Source organism: Ciconia boyciana, chromosome 1, assembly GCF_034638445.1.
Source record: "Ciconia boyciana chromosome 1, ASM3463844v1, whole genome shotgun sequence".
In the NCBI taxonomy this organism is placed as follows: domain Eukaryota; kingdom Metazoa; phylum Chordata; class Aves; order Ciconiiformes; family Ciconiidae; genus Ciconia; species Ciconia boyciana.
In genome coordinates, this window is record NC_132934.1 from 133,405,435 (window position 1) to 133,425,695 (window position 20,261).

General features: G+C 40.5%; 2 protein-coding genes across 5 annotated transcripts in view; both read left to right on the forward strand.

Moving 5' to 3' along the window:
- The window catches only part of RPS6KA3 (ribosomal protein S6 kinase A3), an 81,490-nt gene extending 76,366 nt beyond the window's left edge, over positions 1-5,124 (forward strand). For 2 of the 4 annotated variants that reach the window (XM_072848990.1, XM_072848973.1), the window contains exon 22: positions 1,023-5,123. In XM_072848990.1, coding sequence (XP_072705091.1) covers positions 1,023-1,145 — 123 coding nt within the window. In that variant the 3' untranslated portion in view covers positions 1,146-5,123. Of the gene's footprint in view, positions 1-1,022 lie in introns of all 4 variants that reach the window. The other 2 variants (XM_072849000.1, XM_072848981.1) reach the window with 2 other exon arrangements.
- Positions 5,125-6,941: 1,817 nt separating this feature from the next.
- On the forward strand, positions 6,942-19,621 carry EIF1AX (eukaryotic translation initiation factor 1A X-linked). The gene is made up of 7 exons (XM_072849013.1): positions 6,942-7,083; positions 8,710-8,793; positions 11,696-11,799; positions 13,438-13,488; positions 14,450-14,531; positions 14,639-14,730; positions 16,923-19,621. The coding sequence occupies exons 1-7, from the start codon at positions 7,068-7,070 to the stop codon at positions 16,926-16,928; spliced, it is 435 nt and encodes a 144-aa protein (XP_072705114.1). The 5' UTR covers positions 6,942-7,067; the 3' UTR covers positions 16,929-19,621.
- Positions 19,622-20,261: the final 640 nt, after the last annotated feature.

The following is a 20,261-nucleotide window of genomic DNA, read 5'->3' on the forward strand; positions in this document are numbered from 1 at the left end:
ATATGTAATAGGATTTCATAAGAAGCCAGTCATGGAGAATAAATCTAATACACTTGAAAAAGACTTTCATTTTCTTAGGTTTTAATTTATTGGACTTACTTACACTGGGAGGCTTAACTTCCATAAGAAACCAGCATAGAAGACAACATTCTTCTGATAGTGAAAATGTTGTCAGGTGACTATAGGGGAGCTGAAAAATAGTTTAGCTAATTTTACAGTTTCAGATGAGGTTAATTGTCAGTGACTAAAAGAAAACAGTATACTTCATGATCACAGTATAAGCTAAAAAGAAGTCAAAACAGCAGTGGTAATTAATAAGGTATTGTACTGTTCTGCATTCCGTCTGAAACACAATCTGGTTTTGACCCTGATAAACTTTTTCACTTTGAACAAGCAGAGAGAAATCAAAAATAATTAAATTCTACTTCTCTGTATTCCACCCTGCCTTGAATCCTACATCCAAGAATCTCTGTCGTGCAACATAAAAGAGAGCTGAAGAATATAATTAACACTCTCTCTGAGTCAGCTATTAGAAATTTCTAGTATCCAAAAACACAAGTGGAAAGAGGGGGAAGTTCTGATCCCATGGCTCACAACTTTCTCACATCTTTTTTTAAATAAATCTTCATCTGCTGAGTAATGTAGGAGATTTTTAAATATTTTGTTGAAAACTGAAATGGTTATATAAGTGATAAGCAGAGACAACCCACCGATGGGGTTTCATTCCCCAACTATTTCACAAAGCATGGAGAGAGAACTTAATTTAGTGGTCTGGGTTCAGTTTTTTAAGCAAGGTAAAATTGCTTTAGATTGATCTGAAAACTATTTATTACCCTAAAAAACACTCACTCCAAACACTGCTGGTATTTGAGTAATGCAGTGGTATGTTTCTGGTTTGTAGATGAAAGTAGACTGGGAGTCAACACTTGTTCAGAATCTCTGGCACGTAGCACTGTGTGATCTCTAGTGTGTGTGCGTCAGTCACAATGTAATCCTGGGTTTTTTTCCCCTCTGCCCCACAGGGTGCAATGGCAGCAACTTACTCTGCTTTGAATCGTAATCAGTCACCAGTTTTGGAGCCAGTTGGCCGTTCTACTCTTGCTCAGAGGAGAGGTATAAAAAAAATTACCTCAACAGCCCTGTGAAGTGACCTCAACCAGATATTTGGTACCATGGCATAAGATGATAGCACAAATCATGGCGACAGGTAGCACATATCTGACAGATACCTGCAAGCACACTCTGTCCCAGCTGGTACCTATAATGCTGCTGCTCCTGCTGCTGCTACTGCTTTCATCTATTCTCGCTTTAAACTGTTGATGGCAAGTTACTGATCTTACTGGAGCTTCAAATGGAGTGACAAGTGGAAACACAATGAAAACGATCATGTTCACAATTGAATAAACCAGAAGAATTACGAATGCCACCTCTGTCAAAAATACACTGAATAAAGCACTCTGCACCACATAGCATTATTTTTATAAGGAATATTTTTTGTCCCCTAAGATATTCTTTGTTACAGGTAGAGATGGACAGTTTATGTTAAGCACTTAGCTTAAACAATCTGTTTATATTAGCACTATATACTTTGTGCCATCCAACATTTTGTATGTTTTTGTAAACAGTTCACAAGCAGTACATTTCTGTGCTGTTTTCTTTAATGTATACATGCCTTGTTTTACTTAGATATTATTAATCATTTTGACAATTAAGTCTGATTAAACAGTTCACCTGGATTAATCAGTATTGTTGGACAGCTCTAAAAGAAGCCTGACTGTTAAACAGCTATTGAATGTAATACTATGAATATGTATTTCTCCTTGCCTATGTCTTTTCTACATTTCCATGTTCTTGACGCTGCATGTCATGTTATGAAAATCAGGATACTGTTTATAGTATTCAAAATTTAAACAGTGGATCTCTCACCATACTATATATACAATAGGTAGTATAACCCAGAGAAAAGATAACTTGCTCCATATCTCACTCTGTCTTTTATTTCCCCTCCCCTCCCTTTTATTCTCTCCCATCTAATCTCTGGACTCAGGAATCATTGCTAAATACTTTCTGATAGAGGACATTTCTATATTGTTTATTCTTATAATCCATTGTTAATATTTTATCTCTATTCTGTGACTTTTGTTTAAGCTGCAAAGGATTTGTTCAGTGAATGTTGGCATTATAAGAAGAAAGGCAGCATTGAAGATAAAGCAAAACATATTGTCTGCTAATAAGCAGAAGCCTGCAAAAAGTAGGTTTAAACTGCATTCATTGCGGTTGCAAAACTGATGGAGCTAATGTTCTGTCAGTTATTTTCTGATAATTTTAGTCGACAGCCAAAGCAAAATGCGAGGAGAGTCATCCAGATCTGTCTGGGGTTAGAAAAGGGTCATTATCATTTACCATGGAAATAGTACTGTCCCAGTCAGGTAAAGCAAAGCTGTTCAGAGTGAGTGTTCTCACTTTTCCCCAGATTGGAAGCAAGTTTGTAATGAGGGTGAAAGACTCATTTTAAATACTAATATAAACTTTAATACTCCCAGCCTCTCGGTGTCTTAAGTAATTAAAGGCACATCTTGATAGCTAGTCTTGAAAGATCAAATTGCCCACAAGAGAACGTGCACTGGAATGTGTTTGAATTCAGTGTGTGTCCCGCTCCACCAAAATGGTATGCTACATCAACTCATTCTAGATATGAAAATGGCTATTGGGAATTCAAGCTTTAATAAATATGGATCTGGGTGAACAGCTCTATGTGAACAATACAATTTAAAAACTAAAAGGTGCAATTTTGTGTTTTGCCTAAGAAGGTATTGTCTTGGTTTAGTGGTATTAAATTTATTTTATGGTGATTAATTTGCTAGTTTTCCTGATATCATCAGAGGTTTGTTGAAAGGGAGAATAATCTTTATGACACCACAGGTTTGCTCTAAATGAATGCGAGTGTTCCTTCTGCCACAAGTTTTCCCAAGTTCTTTGGGGAAGCTTCCTTTGTTAGACTTGCAAAGGATTCCACTTTTGTTGCCCTTAAAAATCTGTTAAATATTTAATCCATCATATAATTGTTAGGGAATTGGTTTTTATGAACAAGGATTCTTAAATTACCATGGATCTCAGAAATTTGAACACACAGCTCTTGCCAAGCAATTCGCATTTTTCCCTTACTTGGTGCTCTAGCATTGAAGTTCCCTTTAGCTGTACAGATGCATCTACCCTTCCTTCAAGAAACATCTTTAACTAGAGGCAGAAGGCCATTTTAATTTTTCTTTGACAGTGTCTGCAGTTCCAGAGGAATTTAGTAAAACCTTACCTTCCAGAAAATGTATTTTCAGCTCTGTGAGTGATTGCAAGTCAGGCTCATCAAAACCTAGAAACCATACCTTCTGGAGTGGCTTTTAAATGTGTTAATCTGAAGCTTGTCGTATCTAGTCAACAAGCAAGATTTAAAACTGATACTGTTGAAATAAAGGGATGACAGTACTTGCTAGTGTGTCAATAATAGCATTTCAGTTCAGGAAGGAATTTCTCGTGTGTTCTCAGTGTGTATATATAGGTACCTGGCAAAGAACAGACCAAAAGGAGGAAGTGTTAAGCTGCTTCACTATTGGCAGTATCTGTGTTAAAATAATGTAAAAGTACTTTCAGTAATTTTATTTTAGCCACATTTTGTGGCCCTCAAGCTCACTGGTCATTAGCCAAATAGTGAAGCAAAGTTAACTCCTACATTTTATGTATCTACATTCTCAAGTAAGCTGTTAATTTACTCTAGACTTTACAGATGTTGCCACTACGTCACGTATATAGTGGCACAGGATGAACATTTAAAATGCTAATAAAACAGGGCAGTTTAGCACACGCTAACTCAAATGTGTTGAAGTCTAAATCCACTATATTTTTAAGTTACTTTCTAAACCAGGGTATAAAGGGCCCATCTATGCAGGAGGTATATTTACAGGCTAGACTTACATGGTTTTATGTAGCTTACCTCCTGTTTTGGATCCATGTTCACAACTTTCACATTTATTTTTGGTTTTTGTAGCTGCAGTTGTTAGAAGCTGTAAAGAAAACCACATAATGCTTCTTTGAATCCCAGCACCTTTCTATTAGAATGTGAGTATATATGACACACTGTGTAAATTCATTGCTGGACTGCTTCTTGGCCTGCAAAGCATAGCAAGTGACTATAGGAAACAGAGTCATAGAGGATAAGAAAGGAGAACTGCAGATACAGGTGAATTTTCTATATGTAGGCCATGGTTTGGTGGTTTTTTTTTCTTTTAGTGTGAAATTACCACTTACTGTGCTTGAGCACATGAGAGAACAGAGGGAAGAGTGTAGTTGAATACTCATTACATGTCATCTATATCCAGTAAGGGCAAAGTTCTTTATTCATAATCACTATAACATCAAATGAAACTTATAAGGAGTTTTTTCAAGATAATATTTAAAACTTTTTTCTAAAGAGACAAGGGCATAAGAAAATAGATTTACATGTCTGAGATTTTTTTGTGTGTGTTTTGCTTTTGTAAATGTGGTGTACCAACTAAAGCTGTGCATTTCTATTATTGGAAGGAAAGGATTCAAAGTATGCTGGTCCTTCGTAAGCAGCAATGGTTAATAGATGAATTTTCACGTATGAAAATTATGTAAATGATTAGCTTTATCTTGATACTCTTGACCTAATCAAAGGGAAGGTGTACTTATGAGGGATGTAATTATTTTGCAACCTAGTTGGGGGAGGGGGGGGAGTCTACTTAAAACGTTTTTAAAAAATGACAAAATCACAGATAAAATATTTTTCTACAATTCTATACAATCATACTTTATACTAGTTTTCTCAGCATGGCATGTAAGTGAGTCTAAGGTACTGTTCCAGGAAATCAGTGGTATTGTACCTTGTTCTAGACCATTACAATAGCATCTGTTAGATGCTTGGCACTGCTGTCATAGAACTGAAATGCTAGTAAAAAAAAAAATTGTACTGAATACTTTAAATGATTGTTTTATTCAGAGTCTGATCTAGGAAATGTTCCAATCATGCTATTAATGTGTAATTAGAACTGTTCCAGATGTAACTATGAACAGTTCTAGAAAGACATCATTGCTTGTACTCCTGTCTAATGGCAGGTTTTGTAGTCTTCAAAAGAAATTGAAATTTCTACTATGAATAAACTTTCAAACATCTTAAAGTGCTTTTTTGGTTAATCATTTGTTCTGCCCAGTTATAAAAGTTGTTGTTTGTTCATCACTAACACTGAACTACATTTGCAGCATACCAACTGTGCATTTCTAACCAGAAAGAGTTTTTAATAAGCAGGTGTTTGTCAGCTAAAATGTTGCTATATTATAGCGTATTTAGTCAGATCAGTATTAGTAAGGTAAATAGGAAGCCAAAGGAAAAATACTTGTATTCAGTAGATGCTAGAGACCCAATATATGACACAACAAGACCAAAGTGCAAGAATATTGTATCTTAATACCCTGTAAAGACTCCAGTCGACTGTAAAGTACACTTAAAGGGAGGCTGCTAAATAAACTTGCAATGCCTGCATTGCTCTGGACGTTGAAAATAGAGGCATATTTGATCATTAATGAACCTTTAAATGTTTGAAAAATGAGAATATATGCATAAGTACTCCATAAAAAACATGCCCCGCACGTTTCAGCAGCTCCCACAACTTGGAAGCTTACAAGGGTCATTCTTTTTTGCCTTGCAACCTGGAAAAGATGGGAGACTTTTAAAAGTTTGCATAGTCTACACAAAATTACAGTAATTGTGATAGAGAATGTACGAGGAATGTAACCAGAGGTCTTGCTAAGTGTACCAAAAGGAAGCTGCAAGAGGACATGAAGAGAGGTTTGGTAACAGGCAGAACAAAGCACAACAGCACGCAAGGGCAAGGAGAGCTGGCAGCGAAGGTGTGAATCTCCGAAGTGGGATTCACACCTTGGATCCAAGGTGTGTATCGGTGCAGCCCTGTGCCCGCACAAGGCTTTATCGTGCCTGTCTAAAAACATTTTAAAATTAATTTTCGAGTAAACTGGGTAATCTGTAAGCCTTGACAAGCTCTGGAAAGAAAAGCAAGGGTGGTAGATATAACATGGGATCCTGACGATCCTATCTTGCCTTACTTCAGGCTTCCCCCGCGTTCATACCCTGCCATTGGTAGCGCTGATCACGTCGGTTTGTAACAACGTTTTTCCTCTCCCGGAGCGGTGAGGTTTCCCCCAGGCTCGGTGGGCGAGCGCTGCCCGCTCCTCCGGGCGGAGGTGCGAGACCTCCTCCTTTTCCTCAGCGTCCACCACAAAAAGACCTCGCAATCCCCATGAGCCGCCGTTCCCGAAGCCGAGGCCGGGCCCACGCCCGGCGCGGGAACGGGGAGCGGGGGAAGAGCGGCGGCTGCGGGCGGGGAGCGGGGCCGGGCCGGCGGGCTGCCGTGGGGGGCAGCAGGGCGCCCGCCGACACCATTCTTTGGGGTCAGCGTGGTGAAAAAAAAACAAACCGTAACTCGGTGGCGACCTTTCAGCGGCCCTGAACGAGCAGTAGGTTCGGGCCCGTTCGGGCGAGACCGAAGCGCCCCCCGGCCGCGCTGCCCGGCCCCGACCGAGCCCGCCCGCACCACGCGGCTCCCGCGCCCCCCCAGCGCCGCCGCTCGCGCCGACAGCCGCCTCCCGGAGCCCCTGATTGGCCGTCGCTGCCCGCCCGGCGCGGAGTCCTGGCCAATCGCGCGGCGGCCGCCCATCACGACGCCCACTGAGGTGTGTGTCCCCGACAGCGTACGCCGCCGGGAGCGGGCAGGCTGCCAGGAGGGCGCCAGGCGCGTGCGCAGAGGCGGCGCTGGGGGGAGGCGGCGAGCCCGCCGGCGCGCCAGGGGGCGCTGTGGGTCGGATCGCCGCCAACGGCCGGAACGCACGAGCCAGCCGCAGCCCCGGCCCCGGTCCCGTCGCGCGAGGAGCCGCTGCCGATCCCGCCCGGAGCCGCCGCCCGCCTCCGCCTCGCGGCAGCCGCGTGAAGCCCCAACCGCCGCCCCTTCCCGCAGCCCCTCCGCGGCGGAGCGCCCAGCGCCATGCCCAAGAATAAAGGTGAGGCGCCCTCCCCTCCGCCGGGCCTTCCGCGGCGGCCCGTCCCTTCGCCGTAGCGACGAGGCCGAGCCCGGGCCCGGGCGCGGCCGCGCTGGGGAGGCCTGGGATGCCCCCCCGCCCGCCGCCGCCTCAGCCTCTCACGTGGGAGCCGCCGCGGCCTGGTGCCCGCGGGCGGGGCGGGGAGGGGGCGGAGGAGCCCTTCCGCCCATCCCGCCCTGCCGGCGGGTCCCCTGGGCCGGTTCCCCCTCCCCGCTCCCGGCCCTTCTCGGGCACGGCTACCGGCCTGGCTCCGGTCGTACGCGGCGCAGCGGCGTGTCGGAGGCCTCTGGGGCCTGGCCGGCCGGGAGGGGGAGGCCCTGGCGGGGCTTGGCTGTCAGGGGCGGCCCTGCCCGCCGCCCTTCGGGGGCGGCCGCCGAGGAAGCGGCCGGGAGTGCGTGCCCCTCCGTGTACTCGCTGGGGACTGCTGCTTCTCCCGTTCTCCCCCTCCCCGCTGCTTAAAGAAGAAAAGAGGAAGGGAACAGCAGCTTTTTAACAAGGGGGTGGGGGGAGGTGTGAAGTATGAGCTGCTCTTCTGCGTCTTCATGAAGAGCATCTAATCCTGTTGCCACGTGTGTGCCTTTTAAAAAGGACGTCTTCACTGGGAGCGTAAGCTTTCCTCTGAGTATGTCAGGGATTTCAGCACGACCATAACTCCTCAAGTTATTCTTCTGCTCTTTGGTGGTTACACACATCAGGTTATCCCACCATTATTTACGAGGTATTTAGTAGCAGTGGTCACAAAAACTGAAAATGGCGATCTTGTGCAAATCCTTATTGAAGGTTACTGTCACTCCAGAGCAACCAGGACATCTAAAATGGTGGAGGCTCTAATTTTTTAATTACTATGTTACTACTCAGTTAAAAATTTAGAGCTAAAAATGATAAAAGCAAGCAAAAAAACTCTAGATCTGGATAGGATACTGTCCTGGTTTTGTCTGGGATAGCATTGATTTTCTTCCTAGTAGCTGGTATAGCACTGCGTTTTGGATTTAGGATGAGTATAGTGTTGATAACACACGGATGTTTTATCTGTTGCTGAGCAGTACTTACACAGAGTCAAGGACTTTTCAGCTTCTCATCCTGCACTGCTAGTGAGGAGGCTGGAGGTGCACAAGAAGCTGGGAGGGGGCACAGCCAGGACAGCTGACCCCAACTGGCCAAAGGGCTATGCCATACCATATGATGTCATGCTGAACAAAAAACTGGGGGGAGCTGGTTGGGGGGGTGCGGCTGCTGCTCAGGAACTGGCTGGGCATCAGTCAGCAGGTGGTGAGCAATTGCATTGTGCATCGCTTGTTTTGTATATTCTTTTATCATTATTATTATTTTCCCTTCCTTTTCTGTCCTTAAATTGTCTTTATCTCAACCCACGAGTTTTAACTTTTTTTTGATTCTCTCCGCTGTCCCATTTAGTGGGAGTGAGTGAACGGCTGTGTCATGTTTAGCTGCCTGTCGGGTTAAACCACTACAGATACTTAGAACAGCCTTATAGAAAACAAGCACAGAAATCCCCATAAGTCTGATTATTTCATTCATTGTATTCACAGATAGTAACACATGCTCTTTTTTTCCGCCCTTTTAATTTAGGCAAAGGAGGTAAAAACAGACGACGAGGTAAGAATGAGAATGAATCAGAAAAAAGAGAACTGGTGTTCAAGGAAGACGGGCAAGGTGAGTTTTCAACTATAGTACAGCAATGCCATTGTTTTCAGTCAGATACTGTAAGTGACATACATTGGAAGTTGATATGCAAAGAAAACATCTGGATGTCTGAGAAATACAAAGTTATTGTGGAATAAAGAGAGGTATTCTTATGGGGTCTGTATCTGAATTCTAAATGACACACTGAGTGCAGGGGGAAGACATTAGGAAAAGGGAAGTTTTAAATAGCTTTGCTGCTTAAGAATGACGCTTGCTTCTCCTTGACCTTATTGTGATGCCGTGTGTAATATAGTAGGTATGTAAACATTCCCTAGAAATCCCTTGAGTTGCTCTGCGTGAGGGTTTGTAAGCAGCTAGCTTAGCTGATGTAGTTCAGTGTTGCCAGTAGTTGTTTGTTGTCTCTTGGATGCACAGTCCTGCTTTCTGTTTTATTCCAACTGTAACATTTCTTGGATCCTTCAGTGAGCTCTCCAAAGTCACTGACCTGGCAGAAAAATACATCTCACTGTTATTCCACTGTGCCTTGATGGTTTGCTTGAATTGGCTCCTGGGTTGGGATGTCTAACAATTACTAAAACGGTAGCAATAGGTAAGGTACTTTCTTGGATGTTGTCAAGTAAAGTAAGCCACAGGAGTGTTCAGCTGGAGGGTGGTGACTAGGATTCCCCTCTCCCCTGTCTTTTGGTGACAGTGAGCTTACCTCCCTTCTGGCTTACCCTGTCTTGTGTGTCACACTCTTGTGGTTGCTCACATATATGCGAGTACTTGCCTAGTGACCAGTTAATCAGTTGCTTTGTTAGAAATACAAGAAAAGTACTGACTTAAGTCACTGTAAAAGAAGTGACCACTGAAATAATTTTTTAACCTGTTTCTCATACTCTGTGACAGTTGTAAGCAAAAAAGGAGTTGATTTTGATGCACCTATAAAACTTGAAATCCTTTTCAACTCCCAAACAAAATCTACTTAATCATAGAATCGTTTAGGTTGGAAAAGACCTTTAAGATCATCCAAGTCCAACTGTTAACCTAGCACTGCCAAGTCCACCACTAAACCATGTCCCTAAGCAACACATCTACACCTCTTTTAGTATTTAAAAGGGATGGTGACTCCACCACTTCCCTGGACAGCCTGTTCCAATGCTTGACAACCCTTTCAGTGAAGAAATTTTTCCTAACATCCAATCTAAACCTCCCTTGGCGCAACTTGAGGCCATTTCCTCTCGTCCTATGGCTTGTTACTTGGGAGAAGAGACCGACCCCCACCTCTCTACAACCTCCTTTCAGGGAGTTGTAGAGAGCGATAAGGTCTCCCCTCAGCCTCCTTTTCTCCAGGCTAAACAACCCCAGTTCCCTCAGCCGCTCCTCATAGGACTTGTGCTCCAGACCCTTCACCAGCTTTGTTGCCCTTCTCTGGACACGCTCCAGCACCTCCATGTCTTTCTTGTAGTGAGGGGCCCAAAACTGAACACAGTATTCGAGGTGCGGCCTCACCAGTGCTGAGTACAGGGGCACGATCACTTCCCTAGTCCTGCTGGCCACACTATTTTTGATACAAGCCAGGATGCCATTGGCCTTCTTGGCCACCTGGGCACACTGCTGGCTCATATTCAGGTGGCTGTCAACCAACACCCCCAGGTCCTTTTCCGCCAGGCAGCTTTCCAGCCACTCTTCCCCAAGCCTGTAGCGTTGCATGGGGCTGCTGTGACCCAAGTGCAGGACCTGGCACTTAGCCTTGTTGAACCCCATACAACTGGCCTCGGCCCATCGATCCAGCCTGTCCAGGTCCCTCTGTAGAGCCTTCCCACCCTCAAGCAGATCAACACTCCCGCACAACTTGGTGTCATCTGCAGACTTGCTGGAGTGCAATTCATCCCCTTGTCCAGATCACTGATAAGGATACTAAACAGAACTGGCCCCAACAGAACTTCTCCCTGGGGAACACCGCTTGTGACCATCTGCCAACTGGATTTAACTCCATTCACCACAACTTTTTGGGTCTGGCCAGCCAGCCAGTTTTTTACCTAGCAAATAGTACACCCATCCAAGCCATGAGCAGCAATGAAACATTATTCTCAGTTATTAATATTCTCATGTGGTTTGTTGGACTATCTGCCTTGTGCTAAGGAAAGATTTTAGAATATTGAAATACAGCTCTGGCTAATTGAGAAAAATTTTTTTCCTGGTGAGTATGTGCAGTCAGATAATGTTATAATTCTTAAAAGCTTTAATAATAATGTTATAATTTTTACAAGCTTTATTCTTTTTAGTTAAATGGTATTACACTACGCTGCAAACTGCAATAGTGTGTGCGAGGCACTTCAGTAGTGATTTCTGGAACTCGGTGAGGGAAGGAGATGAAATACAAGGTGAGAGAGAGAGGGTGGGTGTTGGAGAGAAGCTTCATAGTTTTCAGCTGAAGCCTGGTACTTGCCTTTCACACAGTTTCTGAGAACGCCAGAACGCGTCCTTTCAAGAACAGCATTTTTTCCACAGAGCCTCTGCAGAAGGGATTCAGAGTATCAGTGGGGTATACAGGGTGTGCCACTTTCTCCTCTTCCTTCAATGATAGCACAAGATTTTGTCCATTAGGACAGGCGCTGTGATGCTGTCATAAACTTTCAAACTCTGAGTGTGACTTGATAGCTCTAAAAATTATCTGTAGTAAGCATTTCAGAGGGAACAAAAGCATGAATACAACCAAGAATGATCGGTGTTTGAAAATGTTAACATCAACAATGAGACAAAAATGGTGATACATTCAGCAGCCTGTGTGGCTGATCAAAGCTCCTCTCAGCTGTTCATGTTTGATAAAATGTTACAGCAAATTTTGGTTACAGTGGCAAAAGTTATTGGTTGTTTCATGAAGTTGTATTTGTTTAGAAGTTTTGCTATATGTTACCATCTCTTTCAGAATATGCCCAGGTGATCAAGATGTTGGGCAATGGAAGACTGGAGGCATTATGTTTTGATGGTGTGAAGAGGTTATGTCATATTAGAGGAAAACTAAGAAAAAAGGTAATTCTGAAGCATTGCAATAGAGAACATTGGCATTATGTGTGACATGAAATTGTAAAAATTTACATATGTAGTTCGATACAAAAGTATTTCTACTGTACTTAAGATATTAAACTTAATTTTTATAGTAACCTAGTTTATTCTTCTGTTTGTATTGCTGGCACAAAAATAGGCAGTCTTTGACTTTTGAGTGAAGCTTGTAGTTGAAAGGCTGCCTTTGGATGTGTATATTTCAGGGGAGATTTTTTTGTCTGCTTATTAAATACTAATTTTTCATAGTCTAGAAACTTATATGTATATGAACTATTAAAAAGCTCCCTGATTGTAGATGGGGAACTTGGTGACTATTTGGAAAATCAGCATGTTGTATCTGAGACTAGATCAGTGCTTAGCTTAGCAGGAGAACTTTATTAACATGAAGAGTGACACCCAGCATAGGAAAATAAAGGTGTAAGAGGGTTGTCCAAAGCCACCTTTTTTGTATGCTATTTCCCAAAACCAATAAGAATCGGGGTTTGATACCTCACTTACTTTGGTCTGGGGAGGAACTGAATAATTATCATCTTCTCACTGGGTGACTTATCTGAGAACAGTTCAGTAAGGGTGGTTTCAGAATGTTTCTTTATAGCTTCCCACAGTCACCTCAGATGCCATCATTTCATTGTCCACTTCATCATTTCCCAAAATACTTTCGTGCAAAGCTGATCTGCAAACGTTTGTACCTTCAGAGACGTCAGGTGTATATGTTTGCATTCTTAACTTTGCCATCTTTGGATGGTGTTCCCCCTTGCCCTTGTCAGATGTTACAGCTCTGCTGGTGTATGGTATGGAGGAGGTCCTCTCAGATAGTCTGTTCCCAGTAAAAACACGTTCACTGTGTTCATTCTGGATTGTTCCACTTGTCTGTTTTTGGAGACCAGTGAATGCACATATCTCAGTATCAGTGTGAGCCCTGCTAGCTGCCTGCAATACACTGCAATAAACTGTTGAAGGTAATGGAGAATGTGCATAGATAAATGCTAGGTGCTGCAGAATTAATTTATTGCTACAGAAACCATCATTTATCTATTCCTCATGTCTAAAAGAAAGGAAATCTCAACTGAAATTTATTTCATCTCCAAAAAAATCAAGCTGATGTGGGATAGAACTATCTTGTGCATTTAAATTAGCATGTCCTGTTTTGCAGGCTTCTGGCTTTGGTTTGACTGATTAGCATAGTCAGTTACTAGAAACAACTCCATTCATTTTCTTGTGCTCTTCACTGTGCTTGTCCATCACCCCCCTCATCAGGTTTTTCTTTCATTTTTGCCCTTGTGGAGCTCAGTTCAGAGTGGTGGCTTGATGCATTATTTCTGTTTTCTCAGAAGTTACGACTTAATAACCACCTTGTTGGCTAGAAGCTCTTCAAACAAGTTTAGTTTACGTTAGTAATAGCTCTGTAACATGTGAAGTAATGTATCTATGAGTATTTATGACCTTGGTTTTGCTGTTAAAATATGAAATTGGATGTTTCCAGTTTACTGCTTAGCAAGTGAAAATGGTGGTTGTAGTGAAATGTTTCATGTCTCTTAGTAAACCTAAATGTGCTATACAAAAAAAGTTGAATTTCTGCAATATAACGTATGTTTTCTCTTTCAGGTTTGGATAAATACATCTGATATTATATTGGTTGGCTTAAGAGACTACCAGGTAAAAATTCAGTGTAATTTGCCAATGAAGAATATCTTACAGCTTTATTTAATGTTAAATTGCAGCAGGTATCATGAGGAAATTCCCATCTAACTTTCTTTGAATTTGTATTTAGCTATGCTAAATCATGACTTTTAGTTTCCTTGTATTACAGAAAGATTGTCATGAGTAGATGACAAATCCTGGTTCAACTTGTTCTTCTAAATTGCACCCTGAGACTTTGTGAGTGAATGTGCTCATTGGCATCACACCTGACCTTTTTTTTCCAGGTGTAGCTGTTTGATGCTTGGATCCTGTGATGTAAGGGAGATAGAGCCAAGCACCAAACATTTTATTGTGGTAATCAGAATTTTGGAGCCTTGATGTTTAGGCTTTTATCTTAAGAGGCCAATTGATCAGCTATTAGTTTCTACTTAAATTTCCAAAAATGGATTAGTATAGTTTTACCTAATGTAAAGGTTAATGGAAAACAGTTGTCAAATTTTCATTAGGTAAATGCTTTTTCATGAATGTTAGTGTTGTGTCATCAGTTGTTTGAAGATAGATTCTGCTTCTGAAACATACACTACAGTTGTAAAACATTTAAGATACTGTAATTTACTGTATATATTAAACTAATTAAAACTAGGAAGTTTTGACACTTTCTGACTGACCACCAAACACCTCACTATGTGTGTTCTCTGAAGAAAGATTAATTTCTAAGGCATGAAACTGAACTTCTCAAATTACTTATAGGAGAAAATTAAGTTATCACCCAGAAGAAATGAAGATATTCTACAAATGAGCATTTTTTACTTCACATTTAAAGGAACTGGAGGGGAAGGAGGAACAAGACATTCTTCTATAAATAATATAGGTGTTGTTTTTCTATAAATAATACAGGTGTTACTAGTCTGCCAAGGTTAATAGGGAGGTTTTTTCTTCATAGATGACTAATAAATTCTAATAAATTCTTATTTAGGATAACAAGGCTGATGTTATTCTAAAGTACAATGCAGATGAAGCCAGAAGTCTGAAAGCATATGGGGAGCTTCCAGAACATGGTAAGAATCTTTTCACTTCAAACTGGAAGTTCATATTGGTCAAGAATATTCAATCTATCTTGACTTAGTGTGAGTGCACTCCTTAACTTCTCTAAATTCCTTTTTAGCTAAAATCAATGAAACAGACACATTTGGTCCTGGAGATGATGATGAAATCCAGTTTGATGATATTGGAGACGATGATGAAGATATTGATGACGTAAGTAGTAAACATGTATTTTGTATCATATGCTTGAAACTCATCTTTGGCAATAAGCTGTTTTGCCTTGTCTTAGAGCAAGTAAAATAATACATTGATGTTCAGAATAGCTCACTTTCTCAGGGAGTTCTTCAGAAAGTGTTGTGGACGTACGCATGCCAGCTTTCGTTTCTCTCTTCTGTCCTACAATCATCCTCTAGCTGACCTCTAAGCAAATAGTATGCTTAGTGTCATAAGATTAAAACATACATGGAGAGCAGTCTTCTTATTACCCTGAAGATGCCTAAAAGAAAATGAAAGTCGTTTGACCCCAAAGACCTAGAGTTATGTAGCAGTGTCCATTCAAATGATTGTTTGTGTGTACATATGTATATGTGTGTGTGTATGTGCACACGCAAGGAGTTGCAGTTATGCGAGTCAACAGCTACATACATGGATGTAGCTGGGTATGTTCATATTGAAGGAACTGAATGTAGCCCTCAGTACTGCTCTCTGAAGTGTAGGCTCCTTAAAACAAGCTCGTGATGTAAAGCAAAGTACATGATATAGGAAGGTTTAGCAGACTAGTAGGATTTCCTTGTGTTCCTGCGCAGTAGGCTAGAAAGACCCCTCAGGGAGCAGGTACAAAGATTGGTGGGTCAGCCCCTGTGCCATGTAGGGCAGCTGTGGCTATTTCAATCGGGACAGGGTGAGCCATAAACTGCTGATGCAAACTACATTGGACAGCAACTGCTGGAACAGGTCACAGGTTATACAGGTGTTTTGGGGAACTGCATGAACATGTGTGGGATTCACCTTTCTGATTCCTCTGTAGTTTTAACAACCTCACTGTCTAATTAGAACTACATAAATAATTGGGGGATTTGTGTTTTTTAAAAAATAAAGGCTTTAAATCTCCCTTTTTGTTTACATAAAAGTCATAAAAAGCTGCATCTTAGTAGTCACTAAAATTACCCGTAATCCTGAATTTACAGATTGTCACAATCAGTTGTGTTACTGCTTATCACTAAGCTGTAGTAAGTGACTATGCACACTCTTAAATTGTAGTAGTAAAATTGTTATACTTGAAATTATATAGTAAATTGCAGAAGTAGAATCTGCTGTGAAATGTTTTCTGAGATGATGCACTTTATTTTGCAGTTGAGAGATCAATGTGTGCAGGGTCAGCTGGCTGAGAGGATAAGTAGTAACTTACTGAGCCATTGAGTTAACTTAATTGGATAGACTGTTCTAAGTATATTATTATGTTTTAATTCTTCATCTTTTTAGTCCTCTCTCCCTCCCTGAGTTGGTAATATGACTAATTATCTTTAAATGCTTACGTTATTTTGACTTTTTTGAGGTTCTCAATATATGATGCATTAGATCAAATATTTTTAAAATATCAAAATCTTGATAAATTTTTCTTCAGACTTTTGAAAATTGCACTTTGGACTTGTCAGTGGTTGAGCTTACTGAAGATTTAGCTTACTGAAGCTAGAAACACTTTCTAGTACTGCACGCTTTTAATAATGAAGCTATCGTAAGACGTCAAAGTGATAAGTAGCTGTAGGAATATTGAAAGAATAAAATTTGCAAACTAATGGATCTTTGTGTGGGATAATGTATTTAAGTGAGCAGCTATGATTGTTTTTAAGCTTCTGTCAGCTATGCAATATCATATTAATATCATGCTTTAAGAAAGGAAAAGACATAAAGAGAGAAAATGTGAATAACCTCTCTGAGGATCATCCTAGTCTACCTAGAATGAAATGCGGCTTCCAAGGTCATAGTTAATGTGAAAGTCTTGGTGGAACCTTTCCTTTGTTGTTTATGTCAGAAGAGTGGTTAGAGAACTGTTCATTTTGCCACCAAATTAATTTGGATAGTTACTGCTTAGGGAAGTTACCCTTAAACTCAGTTTTCGTTTTGTTTTTGAGAATCGTGGGCTAATTTATGTCTGTACTATTTATGCATAATTATATTGGCAGAATTGCTCATGTGCATAACTATAGTATCGGAACGGTGGTGGGGACGTAAGAGGAGAGTAATTGTTCACATATTAAGAAAACAGGATATGAGCTGAGGCAAAAACAGTACTGTACTGAGTTTAGGAAATCTCCTGTCAAACCGTAAAAATAGCTTAAAGACATAGTTTCTTGATGAAAAATGCATGTGAATTAAATACATGGTGTGGTGTTTTTGCTTTTCAGATCTAATTTGGAACAGAGGTTTACATTCCGACTTTTTTCCTCCAAGGATTGTTCTACATTGATATTTCGATTATTTTTTGGGTGAAGTCCCTTTCTTTTAAGAAGACTGAATTCTCGGTAAAGAGTGTAGTTTGTTACATCAAAAGGATTTATTTTCAATGTTTGTTTTAAAGTATTTATATTTCTTTAGAAATGGATAATGCTGGATTATCACAAAGGTTCAATGAAATGCCACAAATATTTTGTCTCTTCACCAATTAGAGCTTTTACCTCTGGATGTAAGTGAGATACAGTGACATGGGCTGTAAAAGACTGCATTTTTCCCTCTTCTGCTTTCATCACTACAATTCCAGTTAAACTTGTATTTTGAAATAAAAATTGTTTACCCTGTAATTATCATGGATTTTGATTAAATACAAATACCCAGTTCAGATTAGTATCAAATCATACTATGCAGTGTCTGTCCTTATACCCCTTGCCTTGATGTTAACTTTAAAAAGATTTTGATAATATAAAAGGAAGGCAGAAGTCTGCATTTAAATTCATAATGCATGATGAATCTGCTTTTCATGTCTAGTAGCATGCTGCTATTTTTATACTGATTTTGATAATTACAAACACTCATTATTTCAAAGGTGTAAATTTGCCACAGTGGAGGGGTAGGGGAGAAATAAAGATAAAAAGTAAGCAGCATCTCAAATTTGCAGTTGTTAAAAACTGTCTTGTATGCATAGCTCTTCTGTGTTGTAAGTACAGTAGTCATGCTGTAGTTGCAGAAGATGAACACTGGGTGGCACCCAACTTAACAGGGATACATTAATACAAAACATCAAGAGTTGGGTTTGTACTGAAAAATACATAAAATAGTTTTTCCCCAAAGTGAATGCTTAACATTCTTGATATGTTAAACATGTAGAATATTTTTACATTATAGAAAAGGTTATGTTAAGAGTAGAGTTTTATTTTAATCTTAAATTCCATACATTGTAAGGTACAACATTAAAGCTTATGTGAACTTTGAATAACAATATAAATGAGAAAATAAATTTGTGTCAAACGTAGGAAAAGAATCTTTTCATCCAGAATAAATTACTGAAACAAGCTAATGGAAAGATTCTTCTCCACCTTCAGACTGGAGGAGCCAGTTAAGAAGCTGAATAAAGACTAACATCATCATGCAAATATTATTTTGTGGTAGCCTTAGTTTCTTTGTCTTCAATTATGTATTTAACAACTATGAAAGCAGGTTAATGGAAAACTTCCTTTTGTGCCATAAAAATCTGATTCTTGACACTTGTATTCGTTATACAGTCTTTTTGGTATGATGTAAAGTGACTACCCCAATAGATAAAAACAAAATGGCTTTAAATATGGAGTGGCCTCATTGCTTTACATAATTTTTAAGGAGGAGTTCTGTGCTAGATTTGAACTTCCAGAGCTTTTGCAAAAATGTCTTCTCTCTTACTTTTCTCTTTCATTATAGTGTCTATTTTCCTTATCTAGATCTGGTATCTTATTCTAGGGATAACGTTTTCTTAGTATTAAGTAATTTTGCCAAATGTTTCATGGGTTTTAAATATTTGTTGTAAAAACTTGCTAAATATTGGGAAAAGATACTACCAATACAGCATTCTTACTCCACTGATCTTAAAGTACATTAATTTACTGTCTTTGTATGCCTATAAGGTTCAATTGTGAAGCAACATAAATGCTGTCATGTTTCAGGATAAGGTTTATAAACCATTCCCTACCTCATTGGTTTCCTCAGCATATTAAGCAGGCTCTGAGCAGTTCTGAAAATGGTTAAAAGCTCTCAAAATTGATCTTGAAGTCCAAGTGCAGAAGCTATCTGTTCTTTCAGTTGTGCTAGCAGAAAGGTTAATGAATTACAATGAATGTTTACTGAAGATACAGATATTATGGGAACTATACTTGCCAAAACCAGTCTTGTACACGTGGGAAAAATGTAAAGTGCATGGTCACTGGTAAGGAGAAATACAAATGAATACACTGCTGTTGCAAGGAACTTATTTCCCTATACCAGAGTTCCTCCAGTATAACAGAGATTTCAACTGTGGGACAAAGATGAAACTATTCCTGGCAGAATTGGTTATGGTTTGCCCTGAGGTTCCTTCCAGTCTTTATTGCTCCCAGGCTCGTGTCTGGCTTAGCCTAAACTCTGCAGAGTTTTTAAGGCAATTTCCTATTTAATTTATTATTAATGCTCTGGCTCAACACCATCTGGTTTCTACTTACATGCTAGGCCAAGTTGCCTTCCTTGAATACACTTCCTCGTCTTGTTTCTCTGTCCACTCTAAAGCTTCTCTCACAGACTAGTCTAGGCAGCTTTATATTGTTCCTTCTTCTCTTTTCTTTGGGGGGGCAAAAACAGCTTGCACAAGTAGTGCTCTGAAATTCAGTGTCTCCATGCAAAGAACAGTGGTAGAACAGCAGCTGCCAGCTACAGGATTGCTGACTGTAAAGCCATGAAAGGTGCTCCATCTGTAAGAGTATTTTCTAGATAAATTTTTAATCATTCTTGTTTAATTTTGGGAACTGCTGCTGGCTTTTTACCTATAGTGTAAAATTGAAAGTAGGGATTCAAAAACTGATTTCCTGCAGCTAAAGTGTAAACTTTATGTTCTGTAAGATGTTTCCCACTTTGAGGTCTTCTCTGTGATTAAAACTTTGAAACACGATTTTTGTTCATTGTTCCAAATCTTCTTTGTCTCTTCACCTTATAATAGGGGCAGCTGTGCATTTGGTTGGACAGCCCCAATGCTTTTCCACTCTAATCATTAGCAGATATCATCCACTATCCACTTTATCCACACACTAATTGAAAAAAAGTATATGGTTTTAAAAAAACCCCAAACCTCTCCTTATGCAAGAGGAGGAGCTGGTAACCCATGATTGTTGAGCTCTCTGCTGTTTAATTACTACTGATAGGTTTATATCATATGACTGTGCACTGTATGTGCTAGAATGCATATATGTGGTACTATGTGCTAGTGCCATACACATGTGATACATGCCATACATATATATGGTACCATATATATACTTGAAGTAAATTAGTGTACACTGTACAACCTGGTAGAGGTCAGGCTGGCATAATGATTGCTCTGTAATCTGAGTGATGTCCATGAATGAAAATGAGCTGATGACTGCAGGTGACAGTTTGCTCGGTGTGGTACCCGGCTGTACTCCTAACCAAGTTCTTCATGATGAACGGCTAGGACTTGTGCCGTGTCTAGGTTGTGAACTAACGCTGGGACTGCTGCTCCCTGTGGCCCTCCAGTGATGAGGTAGGTCTTGTTTTCAGGTGAGCTGGGGTGT

What these genes read in the sequence shown, in the direction of transcription:
- EIF1AX (XM_072849013.1), top strand. An exon ending in GAGGAAAACTAAGAAAAAAG is followed by an intron (nt 11,800 to 13,437) that starts GTAATTCTGAAG and finishes TTTCTCTTTCAG; the next exon opens with GTTTGGATAAATACATCTGA. An exon ending in TTGGCTTAAGAGACTACCAG is followed by an intron (nt 13,489 to 14,449) that starts GTAAAAATTCAG and finishes ATTCTTATTTAG; the next exon opens with GATAACAAGGCTGATGTTAT.